This window comes from Poecile atricapillus, chromosome W (genome assembly GCF_030490865.1).
Source record: "Poecile atricapillus isolate bPoeAtr1 chromosome W, bPoeAtr1.hap1, whole genome shotgun sequence".
Classification (NCBI taxonomy): Eukaryota; Metazoa; Chordata; class Aves; order Passeriformes; family Paridae; genus Poecile; species Poecile atricapillus.
This window is the reverse complement of record NC_081288.1, coordinates 13,104,449-13,126,972: the sequence shown is the minus strand read 5'-3', so window position 1 is coordinate 13,126,972 and position 22,524 is coordinate 13,104,449. Positions and strand designations below refer to the sequence as shown.

The 22,524-nt window shown below is 36.3% G+C and overlaps 1 protein-coding gene across 1 annotated transcript in view; it reads left to right on the top strand.

Moving 5' to 3' along the window:
- The first annotated feature begins 290 nt into the window (after window positions 1-290).
- LOC131591743 (origin recognition complex subunit 5-like) overlaps window positions 291-22,524 on the top strand; it is a 63,362-nt gene continuing 41,128 nt past the window's right edge. Inside the window, exons 1-11 of the mRNA XM_058862761.1 lie at window positions 291-332; window positions 3,098-3,281; window positions 4,954-5,046; window positions 6,958-7,155; window positions 10,620-10,694; window positions 13,018-13,129; window positions 13,469-13,599; window positions 15,316-15,364; window positions 15,781-15,871; window positions 18,011-18,063; window positions 20,133-20,245. Coding sequence (XP_058718744.1) covers window positions 3,171-3,281; window positions 4,954-5,046; window positions 6,958-7,155; window positions 10,620-10,694; window positions 13,018-13,129; window positions 13,469-13,599; window positions 15,316-15,364; window positions 15,781-15,871; window positions 18,011-18,063; window positions 20,133-20,245 — 1,026 coding nt within the window. The 5' untranslated portion in view covers window positions 291-332; window positions 3,098-3,170. The remainder of the gene's footprint in view (window positions 333-3,097; window positions 3,282-4,953; window positions 5,047-6,957; window positions 7,156-10,619; window positions 10,695-13,017; window positions 13,130-13,468; window positions 13,600-15,315; window positions 15,365-15,780; window positions 15,872-18,010; window positions 18,064-20,132; window positions 20,246-22,524) is intronic.

The window sequence follows — 22,524 nt, the reverse complement described above, 5'->3', positions numbered from 1 at the left end:
GGGCACAGTGTCCCGGCGGCTGTCCCTGGGGGATAACACGGGACATCCTGTGGGATACCCGGCTGGATAAGGGGCACAGTGTCCCGGCGGCTGTCCCTGGGGGATAACACGGGACATCCTGTGGGATACCCGGCTGGATCAGGGGCACAGTGTCCCGGCGGCTGTCCCTAAGGGATAACACGGGACATCCTGTGGGATACCCGGCTGGGTAAGTGGCACATTCCTCTCCCGGCCGCCCCGCCCCAGGCAGGCCCGCCATGGGAACGGCGCATGCGCACTGGCTGGGGAGGCGGGGTGGCTGCGCGCGGTGGTGGCGGCGGCGGCGGGAGCGGGTGAGGAGCCGGTGAGAGGAGCCGGGGCGGGTGGGAAGGAAGGAAGGAGGGAGGGCAGTGAGGAGCAGAAGGGGTAGATCTGCTTCTGCTCCGCCTTCCCGGTGGGAATCGGTGTGGGAACGAAACCTGCCGCAGGCTGAGCCGCCCCCTGGGCTGGGAGCACCCTCAGCCTCTCGCGTGGCGGAAGGAGCCCTTAAGCCGCGCTCCATGGAGGCCGGGGGTCGTCATTCCCCTTCAGCCAAGTCACGCCTGTAATGGCCAGGGGGCTTGCAGGGCCTGAGGGGACGCAGAACCGTGCTAATCTCATTAAGTTCAGTCATTTTTGGACGTCATCTTTTATGCTAGAGTGTGGAAAGGCTGCCAAGTGTAGGTGTTTTAGGACCAGTGAGTTGAGAGGAGTCCTAGTAAATCATTAAGTCCCGCCATGAAGTTTAACTTCTGCTCTTAACAGCATTCCTCGGTCTCAGTTTAAAAGTGCTTTTTGCATCTTCCTGGTCTGGCTGGAGTCAGCCTTCCCCGGGCTGGAACATCCTGAATCCAAACTTTGGCTAATACTTATGCTTGCGTTATCATTGCCATTTATTCTAAATGAATTCTTTTGTGAACACGTTGCTCTAAGCATCCTTTCTCTTGTGAGCTCGTGAATGGGGTCCCGTTGGAGATTAGGACACCTATTTATAGCCAGTAGAGATGTAGGTTTTCATCCGGGGGCTGAAATGTGTTCGGTGAAAGTTGTCATTTGCAGAGGGGTGTGGGAAGCAGGCAGGGCTGGCAGATACGGTGCCATCAGCAGGCGATTCGTGCTTTCCCGGAGGGAAGTTTGCCTGGGACTGGCCTTGAAAAGCTGAAGTTCTTTATGGCTTTAGATGCATTTAGGACACAGTCAAGTCCTGTTCTCATGTAGCCAGTGGAGCAAAAGGGCTAGCTTTTTTTTTTTTTTTTTTTTTGTTAAATTTACACAATTTTTTCAGCCTTTTCTAGAACTTTTTCCCCAATTGTTTGTCCTTGGTTTTAGAAGCTTCCGTCATAATTTTTTTCTTTTCTTGATATACCTAGCTAATTTTTTAGAGACCAGCCTTAATCAAGCTACTTGGGCTTTTGTGTCTTCATTCCATTTTTGAATAGATATCTGAGTAGATACAGTGGGGGATGCACAGAGCCATTCAAAGCTGGTAAAATGGGCCAAGGCCATTTGTATGATTCTCTGTATAGGAAATAGTTTGCTTAATACGATTAATATGATTGTGGAGGTTTTTTTGCCCCTGATAGCAGCATTACTTTGATTTTCCATACTTAATATGTGATTGACTAATAAATAAATAATAGAAATAAACTTATTTTTTAAGTTACTTCAGACTTAGTTTCTTGGTATCTAACTGTAGTCCTTGTTGTGTGTGATGTTACTTTCAAGTAGGTGTAATATAAGAATTGATTTACTTATATCATCATGGATATCCATTTTTTTCCTCATTAGTTCCACTTATTTTTCTGTTGATGATTCTACAATCAGACATTTTACCTCAGAAAACACTGAAGATAAAGTGTAAAAATAAAAGAAAAATTATTTTCTCAAATTTATTTATGGAAATACTTACCAGAGATAGGTCCCAAAAGGAACTCTATTTTAAAGTATTTACATAAATACATTTGTGTTTGCAAACCTCCTTGTACCCCAGTAGCTCTCCTGTTAGTGTGATCCACTACTGCATTTTTCCTTCAGAACAGTTTGCTTTCCCTTTACCTTGCTATTTCTATTGCTATTGCTAACCTAATCTCTTCTCCTGTGCTTTTGTACTTACAACCAGCATCATGTATTTGTCGGTAAATACTTACATTTTAAATAGTTGAGAGTGTTTTGTTTATTATCTTTGTCTTGATAACATACAGATAATCCTGTCAGTTGATGAGATATCTTTATTGCCTTAATGAAATTTCCAAACTTTTTTATTGTCATGTTGAGTTTGACAAAGTCAGAATCCACCTGTTGAGGTTATTTCTCTGCATGTTATCTGTATCACAACAGGTAAAAGTGCATCTTACCAGCAGTTGTAGAAGTGCACAAAGACTATCTTTCTATATTCTGTCACTAAAATCCAGCCTTTCCCAGTGTTACAGCAGTCAACACCTTTTTTTTTTCCTTGTCTAGTGCTTGTCTAAAAGGTGGATTGGCATTAATATTGCAGTTTTATGTATGGTTTGGACTCCTACTAGTTTTAAGGAGTATTTCCAGTCCTTACCATCAATTGGATTTTCTCCATATGCCTCTGAGGCTTCTTTCAAGATGGGGCTAGCATTCCTGTTAGCAGCCAGAGATCTATTACTTTGTAATCTTTATCTTTCCTTAGGTCCTACCTCTTTCCTGTTGTTTGTAAATCCCTGTTTATTTACTGTTCAGGGAGGTGATGATCTGTGACTAATCTACTTTACTCATTTTTATTCTCTTACTACTTTTTAATGTATATAAAATCAGAATTAAATGTGTAATTCCTCAGTTAACTAGACTAGGATAATTCTTTCTTGTATTGATTTACTCATATCCTGTATACCTTTCCATTTTGATTTGCTTTTTTGGATTTTGTCTGGTGTGGAAATGTCTGTATAGTGCCGTACATAGTTAAGTCCAGTTTTGCTGAAGTGTTTTAAGTATGTCATATTTACACCCTTATCTTGAGCTAGAATGTCTGTTTAGATTTTATGTCAATTCCCATTCCTTTTCCTTTTATATGTATGGAAGTAACTGATAATGAAAACTTTTTCTTTTCCAGATCACTTCTTTCCTTGTCTCTGCACCTCAAAAGTGACATGCATGTTTAGGAGACTCACTACAGGAATATCAAAATGCCTAGTCTTGAACATCCAGCATACCCAGCAGATGACCTGTTACACTTGGAAAGTTTGGTGCCCTGTCGAGAATCCCAGGTGTCCATGTTGCTGTCAATATTTGGCGAGGTAGTGCTCTTTGTATTCCATGTTTGAACAGAACAAAGGCATTCCGCTGCCTCAGGCGGGAGAAATCTAAGGGTGTTTTTGTGATGTCACTGTGAACATACTTTGGTTCCCTCTTTGTTGAAGTTTTATTTTTTGTTACCATCTTTAACATTAGTGTTTGGCAGTAGATTCTAGTATATTGGAAGGTTGAAAGATGTATTACAGCTGGAAGAACCTAAACAAACTTTGGACCTATTTGTGCCTTTGTCTCTCTGAAGCCTGATTTTGCCACGACTCTATTCTGTCTTTGCCAGTTAGTACCAGGGAGTTAAGTCTCTTCCTCCTGGTCCTAAAGTTCTAAATGTCTAAATCTGACAGTTGTCTAAATTTCTTTGAACTAAAAAAGTAATTTTTTTTCAGTGTCAGTGTAGAAATTCTGTTTGGTTTTGACCTGTTAATCTAATATCTGAGTGCCTGAATTCTAAGTACATTAAATTGTTCTGATTCTTAGTAGTTTTGAGGCTGGTTGTAAGAGTGAGAAATCACTGGCTTGTTAATTGATTCTGTTACTGCTTCACTAAGCTGTGATAAAAGGTAATGGGGATTTTTATCTGCAAACTTAAAAAAGCAGTTTGCTTGCAGAATGTCTGCTTCCATTCAGTAACAAACTGAAAATTAGTATCTGTTTTCTGTCTTTAATTATGGATATTAATAATATCAAATTATTTGATACTAATAGTATCAAATTACAATATTCAAGTTTTATGTATATGTTACAAGCCTAGTGGCAAAAACTCTTCTTAAAAATAGATACTTCAATTATTGATCAATTTGCAGATACTCAAACCTGCATGTCTTGCACAAGAGTGTTTCATCTTGCATAAATTGACTATTGTTTTTCATTAAAAGTGTCAATTTAATTTTTGTATTAATTTTTAAGTCAATATACAAAATTCTTAGAAATGAAAACACAAACCTGTGTGAAAATGTGTTCAGAGTGGAAAAAAAAAGAATAATTCAGCTGTTTTCCCTGGATCTTAAAAAAATTACATGAAATGAACAGCATCAGGACCATTAAATAAATAGATACATCAAATATTACCTTGTGAAGGAGGAGCAAGCTTTACCATCTCCTTCTTCATACCATTGTCGTAGGTTAGCTTCACCTTTAAAACTGAGTTAAAAAAAAGGGAAGTTGAAGCTACTGGTGACTGATGGGAGTTTTTCTTCCTGACCAATTATCAGCCATTTTCAAGAATTGACAGCAAATCTGACCATTAAAAAGTGACCATTAATTCTTTTTCCTCTGGTGCTAATGAAAAGAAACAATTCGTAGTGTTTGCAGAAGCTAGGGGAATGTATGGTTTGCAATTTGCGCTTGCCAAGATTTTGTTTCAGTTAGTTGACTAATTTGAATTAAGAGCCCGCTGCTTTTCTCTTTGTGTGTGTTTTTGTTGTTTGTTATAGCATTTTCACTGGCAGTAATGTGATACTTGTTTCTTGCAACTTCCCAGCACTTCAGCAAAGGTATAACGTAAAACTTGATATTGTTGATTCCATAATAATTGGTGTATTTTATATTTACTGCCTCAATTTAGGATATAACTTTTCTTCTGGGGGAAAGTTTAAATCTTTCATCTGTTGAATGAAAAGAAGAACTCAAACAGCAACAACTTTTTTTTTCTCCCCTTAGCGTCAGCAGTTTAGTTTTCCATCCATCTTTATCTATGGACATACATCTAGTGGAAAGACTTATGTGATGCAAACTCTTCTAACTACCTTACAGGTAAGAATGGTCACAAAGGATATTGAATTTACAATTTATAACCATGGTTCCTCAAAATAGCCTTTACTTTCTCAAAACGATGTGTTTCCTCAAGCATTTCTGCCTTCCTGATTCTTCTCCACTTACTGTGTCATGAATGCATCACTCTGCTCACTAGGACACTTAGGATAAAATGAAATGGTATATACTGACATATAATATAAATCATAATAACTTTTTTGAGGAAGTTGAAAAAAGATAAAAAAGGAGGCAGATATTGTTCACCTTGTCTCCATGACTTAGCCTGAAGTAGTTCCATTGACTCCTTGTTTTAATTTTTTCCAAAACACGTTTCAAAGTCCTCCTAAGTTGAAGGGTGTCATTACACAAGTTTCCATCTAGATCTGTTAATATCTCTGTTTTTGTCAGTCATGCAGTTCAGGGATTTAAATCCAAAGACAGGTGCCCATTTCATGCCTAAACTGTAAATTTCCACTTGTGTGTTTCTATGGCCCTGAAACTTTTAAACTTGTCCAGAGTGAGCTTATCACTTTATCTGCAGGATCTGCAGGTTTTATACAGAAACCCCGTTCGTTAAAAATTCTGCAGAGGGAGAAGGGTGGAAGGCAGGGGTTTATGATCCTCTTCCATGAAGTAGCCTTTTGTGCCTTGCTCACAGCACTGTACTGGCGGCTCGCACCATGAGCGAAGATGTGGCAGGCCCTGGGACATGGCTGGTTTTAGCAGCAGCTCTCTACAGAGCTTCCTTGTGCCATGTCTGGTGTCTGCTGTGTACTGTGCTGGTGTGAATCGCATCTGAGGCACCCAGTTTTCCGTCTGCTAGGGAGGTACAGCACTATCTGCTTTTTGGTGATGTAGCCCTTACCTTTTGGAGGTGTTCAAAATCATAGAAAAGCTTTTTATTATATGCTGTGTGAGTGGATTGCCAGCATGTACCCACCCTTCCCCACATCTGCTGAATCATGTTGTATTTTAAGTAGAAGACTGGAACGAAGTACTTGGATTATTTTTTTTTTTTTTTTTGTTATAGACAACTACATTCCTGCATACCAGTGACTAATGTTTTCCAGAGGTTTTAATGTTTTGTGTGAAAAAGAGCATCTGCCTTACCAGAGATTATGGAGTTGTGCAGATAAGCTATGCCTTAAATATAGGGTTGCTAGAAAATTATCTTTTTTTGCCCTAGGTAGGTTTGATTACTGGTACTATTTTACAGGTTATAGTGCCTTCTATTTAAAGGCAAATGACAGTAGATTTTCAATATTAATGAATCGATACTTAAAGCGTATCTCATACTCTGTTTTTTTTTACTCACTCTTTACTTTGGAAAGATCTGATTTTCTGAAAATGTCTCACACAATCATGCTGATCCCATGAGCCTGATATAGAAGCTTACACTTGATCATTTGTGTGCATTAAATGCCAGAAATGTTCACAGTAATTCTGGGGAGTGTGCTGGGGTGATTACTTTCTTTGTAACGTAAGTTTGAGATGTCTGTGTTTTCTAGACACTAATTCGTAATAAACCATTTTATGATACTGTAATGTCTTATAGTTGTCTAAACTTTTTTGAACTAAATGCTGTTTGGTTTTCTTGTGTATTGCTCACAGTTTTTCAACATAGTTGAAGGATACATTGTGCTTCAGTTTTTAAACACAATTAGAAGGTGTATGTCCATTTGAAGATGTATCAGCTCTCTCTCTTCAGTTTGTGATACATAATATTTTGACTAGGTACATAATTGATCCTTTTTTTTTTAACAAGTGTTTTTGGTTCTTGCTGTATATTCTGTTGGCAGGGTATGGTTTCTTTTATTCTCTCATATGGAAGAGAAAACTCTTTCTGGAGTATTTACACTGGAAAAGTCAAATGCAGTTGTATAATTTTTCTTGTTTTCTTGTTCTCTTCAGCTTCCTCATGTGTTTGTGAACTGTGTGGAATACTTTACATCACGACTTCTTCTAGAAGAAATTCTCATCCAGTTGCAAAACAGTTCTCCTGGCACAGAGCAGACCTCTCCTGTGCGTTGTGATACATTGAATGACTTTGTTCGTCTGTTTAAACAGGCTGTGGCCAGCCAGGAGCTTCAAGATGAAACATTATACATTGTAAGTAATTTCATTTTAATGTCCAGTCTCATTCCTGCTAAGAGGGTGTGAGTAATGGTTATTGATAATTTGTGTGTGAAATGTGTGCCTTATAGAGCAGTTTGCACAAAATTTCTCCATAGATGTCATTCAGAACCTGTTGAGAGATTCTTTCTGTTGGCTTACAGGCTTTAGGTGAGGTTCTTTACTTTTCCTGGTTTTAGAATGTTTTCTACACAAAAACTGTATAGCATAACTAATAATGAACATAAATTATACCACACATTTCAATGGGGGATATAATAGTGTTACAAAGTCCTTAAATATAGAGAAACTGTATTTGTTTTATTATTCTTAAGTCATGCTTATTTGTTTCCTAGCATCACAAATGAGAAAGAGGTAGTGAATAGGGCAGAAGGGAATATGGAGAATGCAAATGGCAAGGCTTGGCTGGCTAGAATAGAACTTAAGTATAATATTAAGGAATTAAAGTGCATAACTCCCTCTGTAAAATCTTACGTCTTCAGCTACACTTGTGGCCCTCAGAGACAGGACCTGTAATTTTAAAATTAAGATGGAAAAAAAAGGCTGCAATGAAAGAAGTGATGATATGCTCAAGTGGAATAAATAGCAGATTGCTGGAAAAAATAATCAGAATTTAGGTTGCAGGAATAATTGAATCAGTGTAATACTAGAACACTAGGATTTGGTTTAGGTCTTTGGGGTTTTTTTACTGTGATAATCTTAACTTCACAAAGGAGTCAAAATTTGCAGACTATAACAGCATTATTGTGCTGAGAGATGACCATGGAAACAAATTCCATTCATACAAGAGGTCTGATGGAAGGACAATACGAAAGCTGTAGTATTTGTGATGTGTAAATGTATATATATAGTGTGGACCTACAGAATTTGTAGACTAAATTTCAGGCCAGCAGTGGGAATTAAAGTTTTTTTAAAAAGACATGAAACTGATTATTTAAGAAAATGAGAATGTGGTTAAGACTGATTGCTGTGAGAAACATACAGAGTGATTACCCAGGGTCATTATGCTCTCAATGTCCCCATACTGCTTTGGGTTTTTTTTTTGCAGTCAAACAAGCAGTTCATAATTATACTGAACATTCTTCATTCTGTTTCATATACTACAGTTAAATACATTTTATTCCTATTTGGAAGTACTTTGCCACTGAGATAAATAACTTCATATCATGTTTAGTGGAAACAGTACTATCTCATAATTTCCTATAGGTTACAAGGTTAATAAATTTGACATACTTCTTAGAAGTAGAATGAAGAAAATAATGTACCAACACTTGAAAAGATAAAAACAGATAAAAAGTTATAAATAGAGAAGTAGTTTAGCTTACTGTCACAAAAGTGATATTGATATTCTTCAGCAATTCCATAGGCACAAAATTTATCTCTCTAATAATCTTCAGTATATTTCACATAATACTTCTTACAGTAAAATTTTACTTTTGGATTAGTATTTGGATTAAAATCTATTCAGTAAAGAATTATTCTTGTATTCTATGAAAATTGGCATCACTCAGAAAAGTAGAAAGTTCTTGAGCAATGGTTGTAGAAAATAAAACATTAAATCACTACAAAGGTTCAATTGTATCATGAAAATAGTTGTTGCCTCAGAAGAATTAAGTATTAAATTAGTATTTCAGTTAAATTCTGTATGGAAACAGACAGGAATGGGAGAAATCAATTAATGTTTGTTAACCTATGTTATCTGGATTTATTATAGAGTGGTTAAAATTGAGGCTGATGGGAGACCAGCATGCTGGTAACATAAACTGGCAATGCTAACTTACTCTATTTCATTTCAGTGGTAAATAATGTAATATTTCAGCTCAATTAACTCAGAGTAAATGAAGATAAATGTTTACTTTCAAGCAAAGAATTCTGAATGTTTCTTTTAACCCAAGCATAGGTGCTAAATGCTTGTGATTATTTATGAAAAACGAATTTATTCATTTTAACTACCTTAAAAATTGGAGTAGATATGACTTGTAGTCATTCATACATTTACAATATTTAGTACTTTACAGAACTATCAAGCTACTTTTTTGAATGTGAGCAATCATTTTTTTAAAGTATAGGCTTTTTTAAAAAATTGAAGAGTGACAAGTCTATATGGATACCAAAGAGTAAGGCATAGATTTACAGACCTGGGGGAAGGCTGTTTCTATGAACCATTTGACACTTTCCACAAAACAGGATCACGGTGTATTTTTTCTGCTGTAGATTCCCATTTACTAAAAAGTGTGATCTGCTTAGGTCAAGACCTTAAAGCTTTGTGTTTACTAGCTGCATGGCACTTGGTCCAATAAGCAGTGTTCTTTTAGTAAAAATAGCCTCTCTTTGGTCTGTAGTATAAAGCAGTCTTCATTCCTGAAGTCACTTACTACATGAACCAAATGCAGATATCAATATAAAATCATATGTATTAGTTTTAAATAAATTCCCAAGAAGTGTGAGATAGTGATGTAGAGAGAGTTCTTTTAGGTTTGAGTGGTGGGATTCTGAAATAATATTTTCAGAAAATGTTTGGTTGTACACATAGAATTCTTTGCCTTATTGTGGACAACAGGAATGAGAGATGTTGTAACATTTTGGTGGAGAGAAGACATGTAATAGGATAAAAAACATAATTTTCTAGGGACCTGTAGTTTTTATCTCAACAGCAATAATTCAAAAGAAGTAATGAACTTCAGAATTTAGATTTATATTGCAAGTAGTAAATAAGCCACAAAAGAAACGTGTTTCTGTTATCTTCTTTCATTCTTGTCAAGATTTTAGGTGTGCTGGGAATAAAAAAAACATTTTTTACCAAAGGATAACCATGCGTGTGTTCATACTTTTGTTTCATTTCTTCAGACTCTAAAATGTTACTTGCTTAAGATGTTTCTTGTTTAAGCTGTCCAAGTGCTACATATTGTTACTGCTATGTGAGACTTGCATAAAATAAATCCTGTAAATTCCTAGGCTGCAAACTATGGCAAGAAGAGTTTCTCTCAAAATTCAGTTCAGTGAATTCTAGATGCTAGCTAAATTTTTTTAAATGCCAGTCCTTACTAGTGTTCTTATCTGAAAAATAATTTCATAGTAGGAAAATATAATTCTCCTAGAGTATACATGTAGTTAACAGTGCTACTGTACTACATGTACATTTGAAACAAGAAGAATTTTGGGAAAAAAATTGATGTTTCAGTGGTTGTTAAGGATATCATGGTTTTATTGTTATATTTCTGACTGGATTTGGGTAATAATTCTTCCTGCCATAATGCATGATAGTGTTGCTTGTCTAGGGATTGTATGGTTTTTTAGATGCAGAGCTGCTTGGGCTTCCTGGAAGTGCGTTGGAAGCAATAATCTCTCCAATCCAGTTTCCAGCAACTAAGAATTAATTTTAAGTCCATGTGAGAGTGGGAATTGACTTTGTCTATATAACATCATTGTTTTGTTAAAAGGTTCTGGATAGAGCAGAGCAGCTGAGGGAAATGGAAGCAAACATCCTGCCAGCATTTCTTAGGCTTCAAGAGTTGGTAAGTGTCTGGAAAAAAAATGTGTCCTGCCTGTTGAAAGTAACTGAACATGTGGTACCTGTACATCCAGGCTCACAGATCAAGATATGATTCTTTAGATTAGAAAAGTTGAAAAATTAAGCCTCGTTCCCACCAAACAGTGGTCAAAACCAGAAACCAAACTAGAATGTAAACATTAGGTTTTTATTAAATCCTTTTTTAAAAACAAATTGTGGTTAATGGTATATTATTTACAATATCTGATGTGTAGTAGATTCTTTGGAGGCTTGTGTCAGATATATATCTGTCTTTTCTAGATTGTCTTTTTAAGAATGAGATTTTCAGGAGACTACCAGCTGTTTAATTTGGCTGGAGCTGCACAGCTCAGCAGCTGTGAATGTGCTTTGACTTGCTAGAGAATTTTCTCACACTTCTCCTGGAACTGTGCTGCAGTAAGTTTCTAATTGGAGTAAACCACTGTGTGCTTTCCTTTCTCACTTCTGAAGCATCAAAGCTTTTGAAATAAGGAAAAATGGTACATTCCCTGAAAAGAAACTAAAGACAAAACCAGAAGTTGCTGGTACTTTGAAATGTCTGAATATGTAAATAGCTGAAATTATTATACTTGTTCTTTCAAAGCTTTTGTGTGGTGCTCTTAATCTTCTGGTCACATTGATTTCTCTACTAAATGAAGACTGATTCACAGCTGTGTTCTTAATCATGACAGCTGGTGCATTTTCTGTCTCTTTTTATCTGTTCTGCCCATGTTCTGGACTAGGCTGCTCATGAAGCATAAACAACCAGTTCTGCAGAGAAGGGAGGCAAACTTGGGTCTATAATTGCTATATACAGAGATATATATGGGGATCAGGGATCAAAACCCCATAGACTAAAGCTTATATGTGCTAGAGGAACACTCCCAGATTCAAACCTAACCTCCAGACAAGTCTGTTGTCTTGAGTGCTGATACTCCAGTTGGTTAGATTTTGAATTCTGGGCTGGGGCTTTCTAAAGGAGTTGTGCAGCCAGATGGTTTAGAGCAATGTTGTAGGAGCAAATCTCTTGCATCTCTTCCTCTCCTGGAGTGGAAGGAGAGCAGGAACGCCACTAGTAGTAGTGAAGGATGTCATGGGACTGGCGGGTTGCTGCTGAAGAATAGGTCATAGATGCTTGATGTCTCTGAGGATTGTGGTAGTAAATACTAAATTTCTTCAAACTGGATGATCAGTCAGGAAGTGAACTGAACATATCTTAGTACTTCTGTCAGCTGAAACATTAGGAGTTCTGGGAGAGGAATCCAACTAAAAGAAATGCAGAAAGATAGTTTCTTGTTGAAAGGGAGAAAATATTTATGTTCCATAAAAATGAAGAAGAAACAGTAAAGAATATGGGTGAGTGCCACTTCACCAAGAAGTGGGAAAAGTAATTAAAAAAAGATTATCACTACATTTCAGGGAAGGGAATAGCATTTAAGTGTCTTTCAAGTCATTCAGAGCACTGTCAATTCAATCAGATTCTTTTTGTTTTGTGGAGGTGCCATAATAGTTTTCAGATGTCTTGAAGAACCATGTTTACAAACATCTTTTGTTAGGCAGAATTTTTAGTATGGTTGCAAAAACCTTGCAAAGAGGGAGAATGACACATCATCTTAACAGATAATTTTAGCTTCATATTAAGTAGCTAATATTTTGAAGGGTGACCTAAATAAAACAATATTGTTTTTAATATGAATAATTTTTTTTTAGATATTGATCGAAACATGCGATCTGAAGCAGGTATTTTGCCAATAAAAACTTGGTTGCAAAAATATATTGCTATGAGCAGCCCCATTGTTATTAACTAGGAAAACAGTTGGGAGGGTAAACAGATAGTACTACATTTTTTGTTTGGGATGTGTGTGTGTGTGTTTTTAAAGACCAGATTGCCTTTAAAATGAAGTACAAGATAGCTTGGTTCCAGAGGTGCTGAGATTTCTTTTTGCTTTTTAACTTTTTCTGTTTGCTCTGAAAGTCTGTGTTTAATTACTAATGTAAAATGTTCTCTTAATTTTGGGGTGGAATCTACTTGGTATTGTGTATCACCCCACAAAGCTTACATGACAGTAAAATGACAAGGGTTGGGGAGAAATATCATATAATTATGAAGATTTGCAAATTTATGTGCTGCTTGATTAGGCCAGCAGAAGCTTTAATGCAAATTACTAGCATAGTAATAAACTGTAAATGTAATGATAAAAGAAAAGTCACAATAATTATTTTTCTCATTGATGCTCTAACATGCACTGTTTTTTTGTTATTTCTCTGCCTGTCACTCTCTCATTCAGTTTTTTCTCTTCCCTGTGTAGACTGACAGAAATGTGACAGTTGTTCTGCTCAGTGAAATAGTGTGGGAACTGTTCCGTCCAAACGTTGGTTGCTTTGAGCCATTCACCATGTATTTTCCAGATTACAGCATAGGTAAACTAAATTTCTAATCTGCTTTCTGGGGATTGTGTAACACTGTCAAAAGTTTTTTTCAGGTTTATCAGTGTGCCTTTTACAGAACCCAGAATATGTTATAGCTACTGGAATGTAAAAGTCTGTTCACACAACCTGTAAAGGTCTTGTCTTTTTCCACATGCCAGAACATCTCAAAGTAACGTTTTGATTCCATTACATTTGCTGGTTCTTCAAATCAGTATAGGTTTTGGTGAATTTTATTGGGTTTTTTTTAGTGATGGTTATTTGATTTTCCATAAATATGGTTGATTTATTAAGTTGGCTTGAAAACAGAAAAAATTATTTTTGTTTAAACAGGACATCTGCAGAAGATCTTGTCTCAGAATCATCCCCCAGAATATTCTGCAGATTTCTATGCTGCATATATCAATATTTTGCTTGGTGTCTTCTACATGGTCTGTAGGGACCTGAAAGAACTTCAGCATCTGGTGAGATGAGTTTCTTTAGAGTTACTATTTTGTTTTGGGATGTATTTTGCCAAATGAAAGTCTAGATTTATTGTTGCTCTGAAAGTCTAGATTTGTTGTTAAATATAGACAAAGAGAAAATCAGAGAGTGTAGAATGGTTTGGGTTGGAAGGGACCTTAAAGGTCTGGTTCCAGCACTTGCCATGGGTAGGGACAACTTTCGCCAGACCAGCTTGCTCAGAGCCTCATCCAGCCTGGCCTTGAACACTTCCAGGGATGGGACATCCACAACTTCTCTGAGCAGCCTGTTCCAGTGTTTCACCACCTTCATGGTAAAAAAGTCTTCCTTATATCTAGTGTAAATTTGCTTTCCTGAGAATGTGTTAGCTTAAAATGTAGTCGCCCTAAAAATCCATAACAGGGGTGGCGGTTGTTTTGGTGGCTGTAAAGGGCCTCCAGTATTGTGTAGTTTTCTAGTAATAAATTTAAAGTATTTGGAAAAAGGTGTTTTAACCATGTAATGTAATAGTAAACAAACTTAACAGAAGAAAATTAAGTTACTTGATGGTGACATTTACATAAGCTTAATAACAATTACAAACATTATCTAATCCAATTATTATTTAATTAAATATATTGTGTACAAGGAAATTTTATAGGTTTGACGTGACCAGTGAACAAATTGGTGCTCAAGAGATGATCTGCATGTTCTGCTTGCATTTCCCTCAGCAATGTGCTGCTAAATTTCAGCTGAACTTCTCTCTTAACCATACAGGTTTTATATGTAAATCAGATTGCTGGAGACAGAAATAGAAATCAGGGTCACAGTTCTTGCAGACACGTGCTTGAGTGGCTCTGCTTGTGAGAATTTCATTAGCTTTAGATGCACTATTTTCTTGTGCAACACTACAAAAATACTAATGTAATTAGACCCTAAATTCTTTATGTGGTTGACAAGTCTCTTCCATAGAAGATAGTGGCAGACACAGATAACTGCGGACATCTGAACTCCTTAGTGTCTAGTACAGACTCTAAATGTGTACGCTTTTATGTGTAATTATTAGTAGTACATTCTAGAATTTTATTAGATTTATATATGGAAGTTACACTTCGAGTTTTGTGTATTAGCACAGAGATATGTTTAAAGTGCAATAGGACAAAAAGAGAATGAACTCCGGGAATTGGTATTTTACAAAATTCTGTGTGATATTAATTTAAACATTTTTGAAGAAAGTCTAGATTCTAGTCTTGTCAAAAATCTCTTAATCTTACTTTAGGCAAAAGGAGTTCATTTGTTCATGGAATATATTAGAATACTTTTAAAATAAATAATTTTTGAAAAAATAAATAATTTCTGCCTAAGTATGTTGAACTTCTCCTGGAATGGAAAGTTTGTCTGAAAATGAAGAGAGTACGAAAAGTTCATGAAAACATTTTTATTGCATTTATAATGATAAATTATTATGCTAGTTTAAAAAAATATAACCCCAGAGTACAATAAACAGATCTTGCTGAGCTCAAAGCTATGTAACCTGCGGTAGATTACTTCTGTTTGTGTTTTATGGTACAGAAGTGTTGCCATGATTGACAGTATGATGTTTGTAAGCAAGTGGCATCATTATTGACTGAAAAAGGGTTTGTTGGCTTTGCAAAGGAATAAATTACCCTGCTAGTTATACTCTGTAGCTGGATCAGATAGATAGTACTTTAATATGTTCTGTTTTTTGCTTTCTGTAGGCTGCACTCAATTTTGCTAAATACTGTGAACCAGTGGTCAGAGGGGAAGGTAAGGCTGTGTCTTTAATTTGAGTGGGTGTATGAGAGTAGGTGCTGTTCAGTGGGTTTTGGTGAGGACTTGGCTCTGATCCTTATGCTGTGGTGGCACAGTGATACCTCAGGTCACAACAGCATTGCTTACTCCAGTTGTACCCTGTCATTATTTCTTTGTCAAGGCTAAGAGAAGAAAGAAACCAAGAGGAGAGGTACTATCAAACTGGTGCAGATTATCTCAGAACAGATAGAGAAACAGCCTTGTGTGGCAGCATGTGCTTGCTGGATGGATGGTGATGGTGCATCATCCTAAAGCAGCATGTCAGAGTCAGGGTGTTAGACCATGTCAGGCCTGTGACTGTTCAGGTGCCAGGGATGAGTTTTAGTCTTCTAAGAGTTAAATGTTTAACAGTTGATTCTGGCTTGCTGCAGCAAATGAACGTGACACCCGCAAACTCTGGAAAAATATCGAACCTCATTTGAAGAAGGCAATGCAGACTGTTTATCTTCGGGAAATATCCAGGTAATTTGGAGGGGATAGGCTTGCTTGCTTTGTTGAGGTTGTATTTTTAACAACCTTCCTCTCACTGTGCTTCATGGCTAGTGTTTCTTTTTTGCTAGATGTAATTTTTTTTCTTTAATGTGCATTTCTTTCTTGCCATACTCTGTTAGAAATAGTGTATCTCAGGAGGAAATTTAAACAAAATGGTATTTGTAGTATATAATAGATTCAATAAGTAAAGCAGTGGCAGCAGGTTTTGTTCTCCTTCTCACTGATGCTAGATCCATTTTCTGTAATGTATGAATCTACCAAGCATTGTAATCCATCACCATAATATACAGACACAGTTTAAAACACACTGCTGTGTTTGTTAGCTCGCCAGATATTCACTGTACCAAGGATGTTTGCAAGCCTCAAAATTCCTGAGACATTACAGATTTTGAGTATCTGTGTTTCTTAGCTTTGTTTGATAGAGCTAGGTTCGTTTGCTGACTGTGCTTTCCGATCCCGTATTTTCTTTACCAAAGGCAATATTTTGTGTATTTGGAATTGCCATTTTTGTTGGCATTAAAATCTGGTGTTCTATTAATGGCTATTTTTCTTGGTATTGTTTTAGATTCCTTGTTTATTTTGTAAGCTACCAGACTGCTGGAAGAAAGGATGGTGGTATTCATTCACAGTGGTAGTAATTGGCTTAGGTTTAATGTTCTCTCCACCTTTAAGAGAGTGATTCTGATGTTATGCTGTCTAAAGAGAGATCATTCAGTATGGCTTTGTTTCTTTATCTTGGTAAAAACATACTGATTTCTTTCCTTTGAATGTCATTGAGGCTATAGAGTATTCTGGTCACAACCTAAGTGTGTAGTAGAAGTCTTTGCTAATGTTATAGAGATATGATCATTCCTTCAAAAAGAGAATTGATTTTGCTTTGTACAAGCTAGTCTTCACTGTACAATGCAGCATTTTTCTGTTTGGCTCAAATATTTATTCAGTATTGATCTTCATTACACAGTCTACTCAGGATCTTCCTGACTTTTTATATTGTGTAATTGCCTACTCTAATTAGGTTGTAATAAAAGATTATGATACAAAATAGCTTGTGAATTGTTTCCAAATAAGTAATTTCCCTTTACAGTTTTCTTTGATTATAAATTTGAGCTTGACTTGATTTTTATTAGAAATTCCAGTTCTAGGATTTAACTCTCTGTACCAGTAAATGCTTGAGGAATTAAAATCACTATATCAGTTTTTCTGCCCATGGAACTATGATACTTTGCTTTTCTGTTGACTGTGTAATTTATAGTGATAGAACTTTGCTATCAGCTTTTGTTCAACCCGAACTGAAAGGAAAATGAATCTTCTTTTTTTTCTGCCTGTAAAATAAAAAATGGTTAAAACCTTAGCTCATTGATGAGTTGTTCTGTCTTCATTGTAATTTAAGTACTACCTGGGCTTCCATTACACTGTTTTTATAAGTTTTATGGCTTATGGCTGATAAGCTGTTACGAGGAACTTTACAAAACAAGCCAAGACAGTTCCTTAAGCAAACCTGTTTTTTTGTAATCCCCTTGTTGTACACAAAATGATCCAAAATATGCTAGCAGTGTCATTCCTTAAGGGAAGTTTTAAAGTGATTTTTTTTTATATTGTTTAGGAAAACACCGAAGTACTTGGGGGCATTTTTGTCTGACAGAATAATCCATCTGGATGACTTCTATTGACTTCAAAATTACATTATGGAGTAATTATAGTATTCTTCTCACAAACATGAACAGTTATTAAGCAGATTAAAAAGAAATCAAAACTATCAGTGTTTTTCTCTTTATGCAATTCTGCATTATTCTTGAAAGTTGGAACACTGTGGATATTTGCTTACTCATGGTGGTTGGATGGGAAGAAATAGTATTTTGCAATTAGATCTTTTATGCCTTAATCTAACACTATTTTTTGCTTTTTTTTATCAAATACGTAGTCTGCAGATTATTAAAATTTACGTGTGAGATAGTAATACAAGTAATACAAGACGTTGTATTTTTAATTATTCTCTCACTAACTGTATCCTAGCCAGTGTCGCAAAATTAGAGTATAACAAGCAGGTAGCTTTATCTAAAAGGCTATCAAATGCTACGTCTTTACGTATTTGCATTATCTGTCTTTCAGCTCACAGTGGGAGCGTTTGCAGCATGATGGTGGAGAGCCTGGGCAATTGAAAGGTATCAAACACAGTAACTGTGTAGGAGCTTGTAATGTGAAATGTGCTATTCAGTTTGACTTGGTCGTTGTCATCTGAGAACATGTGAGTAAAGCTACATAGACAAGGCTACCTGTTAGTTTCCTGTTAGTTTTCAGTTAGAAAAATCATGTCTTTTTGAGGTGTTCTACAAAGGAATATTTTTCCCCTATTATATATACTGGGAGTAACCTTTCCTAATATCCTTTGCAGGCAAGAACAGTCTTCTTTACATCAGTATTTCTTATGTCAGAATGGGTGAGGAGTAGCCTGAACCCTGATGGTCAAACCTCTCTGTGCTGACTGGCAGAATTGTCCAAGTGTAGAGAAGAGAATGTTAGACCTGGTGTATTGCACTGAATTAGCACATTCCTAAACAAAACATCTGTCTTGGGTCCAGATTTCTTGCAAAGAGAAATGTCAGAACTGCAAGTGTTCTCTCTGTTTTTTTCCTTGGACAAGTAGAGCTTTGTTGGTTTTATACTTAGACAGGCTGGAAAGTCAAATCTCAATGTATTTGTCAGCCTTCATTTCAATATCAAAATAGTTTCCTGATGGTGTCAGTTGGTCATAGACTTTTGACCAATTTGTAGTTTGGGAACACTTTTTTGTATTATTTGTCATGACAAATAATTTCTTGAGATAAATGCAGTCCTCAGACTGTTTTCTGTGTTTGGTTTATAATTGGTGAATTTTCAACATTTTTGACCAAAGGAGTTTGATTCAAAGTGTTCTTACTAAATTCTCTCCCAGATGATATTTTGCACTTGACAACTCCATGAAGGGATTAATTTTAAATGCATTTTGATAGGTACATGTAGTAGGAAAAAAGTTGTGTTTTTAAAACAGCATGTTATAGTAACATGGTTAAAAAGAAGTTCTAATAAATAAAATTCTAACTGTAATAAAGGTGTAAATCATCAAATAGTTCAGTGTGTGATGCAATATTGGCAGAGCAGAAGAATGGAGAAAAAACAGATGTTTTTGTATTGAACTAAATTGTCTGTCTGCAAGAGTTTATTTGGTGTTGCATTTTATAAATAGCATGCAGTACAAGAGAATATTTTAATTGTAAATGAAACTAAACCTGCTTTTCTTCTCTGCTTTTACATAAGAGGAAATCATTACTAGTGGTCATCTAGGATTGCTTTTCTATATACTGTGGACCCTGAATCATAACTTTTAAACATGTTTAATTCTTTGATCTTTATTTGCTGATATTTGTGGATTAAAATATAAAGGTACAGGTGCTTCACAGAACAAGAAACTGTTGAAGTAAAAAATTGTAAGCAGAGAGGGCATGAGAGAGACCTTTTGATGGTGTCTGTAATTAGCCAGCTGATGGAGGGTGGTTTGATGATCCTATTCTTATGCATAACCATGTGAAACAAGAGCAGGGGACTGTAAAGGTAAAAAAAATACAAAGTGAAAATACTTCGAGTTCCCTTCAAAAAGAGTGGAAGCAAATATTCACCAGACTGTAGTTCTTGTGGGTTTTAATATGTGTGTTTAATCTTAATTAAGTATACATGTATACAAGGAGGCAAAGTCAACTGGATGAAGTTTAAAATTTTAAAAAAGTTTTCTGTAGGAAATGGAATAGTGGCTCAAAATCATTTATCACAGATGAACTATTTATTGGAAGTGCAGAACTGCTGCTTCCTTTACCATGCCAGCCTTGTTCCTGAAGAAGATGTTTGGTGGGCTGTAGCAATCTAAAAGTTGAATCTTAAAAAAAATTGCTATTGTATTTACACATCTCCCTTCATGTGTCTTGTTTGTCGGGAAAATTCCCTTAAATGGAAGTAGCCTGGAATTATTTATACCTTTTTTCATGAAGATTTAGGAATCTGATGCTTAAAGTGTAGTTGCTGAGAGTCTGAAAAGGATTCAGAATGTTACCTTTGTTTAGCTTTGTGCTGTGCTCCTTGGCCCTTCTCCAAGTTTGTATCTGTGATAATAGGGCTGAGAAAGTCTTACTCGTTTAGTTACAGCACTAGAGCAGGAGAGGAGTTATTTGGTTAACTCATAAACTGTTTGTTTATTTTACAGGACTTTCTGCACATACCCACGTGGAACTTCCTTATTACTCCAAATTTCTTCTAATAGCTGCTTACATTGCCTCCTACAATCCTGTTAGGACAGATAAGAGATTCTTTCTTAAGGTAACAAAATTCATTTCTTAGTGCTGTTAACTGAATTCCTGCATATTGAATTTCCTGGTTTAAAACTTTTCAACTTTTTTTGTTTTGAGCTCTGTTTCTGTGTGCACTTTGTTTGATTTGATGAGCAGGTTTTCTGTAGATCACATACTGTGATTGGTAATGATCAAAATTTAAATTTAAATGTCTAATAAACCAAACTTCTTCATGTCAAATTATATATAAAGCTGTTACAGCATGAGCACTGTGCTTTGCTTTTCCAAGTTGATACAGCTTTGTTTTAAAAGCATTTTAATGGAGTCACCACCGTGTCCTTAGTTATAAGCCAAACTTAGATTTCCAGAGTAAAGTACAAGCCACAACTGCCTTGGCCTTTAATGAGGTAAAATGACTTAGTGCACTATTAGGTTTTTATAGAGTTCTAGGTTTTTGAAACAGAAGCATACAAGCAGTTGCTTTTGCAGGAGATGTGGTTACATTAGCTGGGATGTGTTGTGTTGAAATGGTGGTAATGCATGTTTTAGGATGAATGCATTAGCCATTACTACCAGCTCCTGGGCTAAACATCATTTTCTGTAAGTTCTTGCCACGTACATGTTGACTGTTTTTTTTCTTCATTTTACCTGTGAGATAAGTTGTGGTCATACTGCAGACAAGTGCTGTGGTGCCATTGGTTGTTGTTGTATGTCTCTTCCTGACCCGGGATCTTCAAGTTCCTCAAGCCTGCCTCATTGCCTCATTTTGAGTTATTTGACAAAATGTAGGTGGGAAGACAGGTATCAGAAACGTGATCAGGCAGTTGGGCTTTTTGTGCATTTTGCCAACTACAATACTACAGTATGTATTGATATATGCATGTGTGTATAAAATATATGGTATTCATGATGGATGGATGTAAGCAGTTAAAATGAGGGCAAGACAAATTTGTAAAAATATTAATCCCACTTCTAAAGGATGTATTACAGATACATATTTTGAGAAGTTACTGCTGTTTCTAGTGAGGAAATGCTAGTATATTTTCAGTTTAAACTATAGAATGATCTTACTGAAAGCTATAGGTGTTTCACCCTTCTATTTAGTTCTTTCCTGAGTGGAGGGTTACTTGTAGTAAGTGCAGATTGGCAGATTTACTCTATGGGCAAGCCTTGTTTTTTGCACTTGGCTGGAGCATTTTGTTTGTTAGAGATTTTTTGCTGAATAAATGTTTCTACACAGAAACATGTAAGAGCCAAGTCTTGCCAAGTAGAGCAAAATGTGCTAAAATGTGCCACATCTTCCTTGTGATCACTGAATAACCCTTTCAACTTAGTTTATTTCCTTGTTTCTCCTTTTGTGGTATCTTTGAGTGTTTCTACTCTTGTACATGAACCATATTAAACTTGTACAATAAACATGAATTTCTAAGGTTTTTGAAGCAGGGATCAGGAAGCTATTTATATCAGAGCTATCGGGTATTTTTTCCAAGAACTGGTGAAGCAGAAGTCACCATTTTTCCTGTGTGTCATGTAGTATCAGTTACCCTTTCATCAGGTCTAAAACTGAACTTCAGAAATAGCTGCCTTCCAGAGCCCAACAAAACCAACTCTTTTGAGGGGGTTCATGCTGAGTATTTTTATGAGTCATGTGAACAGTGGCAATAGAATATGTTTTTTATCAGGTTTGTAATGGGATTCAGAATAGATCACAGAAAAGTATCTTCTGGAGTGATTTAACTAAGGACTAAGAGAAGCAAAAGGGATGCAAACAAAAAGATGGTCATTGAGTTGCTCATTTGCACTTCTCTTTAGATGCTAGGCTGTACTACAGCTAAAAATAAAGTCACAGTTTGGGGCAGCCTGGAATACTAACAGCTCGACAGAGCAGGGAAGTGATAATTAGCACCACAGCTATTGGTTGTGTGAAAAATTCAAGGGCTTTGCAGTAGATTGAGATAAAAATACAAAGCTGGTTTGGCAGTCTTTAAAACAAGAATGAATAGGAATATGTATATATGAAGTCTTTATAGAAAACAGTGTTAAAAACTAATTGAAAATTAGCTCTGAATTCCATGGGATTTTGTGCTTGAACAGAGCTAGAATACCATATATACCATATGGACATTCCAGTGTAACCTGCAAAATGCACTATTGCAGTTTGTTGTGATCCATCCAGAGCATACTGTGTAACCTCAGGCTTGATCACTTTCCCCTCTGAAAGGTCATGGTTATCACTGCAGTGATTTTTTCAAAGGCATGATAGAATGATTACTTTGCTGTCTCTAATTGTGTTTGATAAGCATTAGC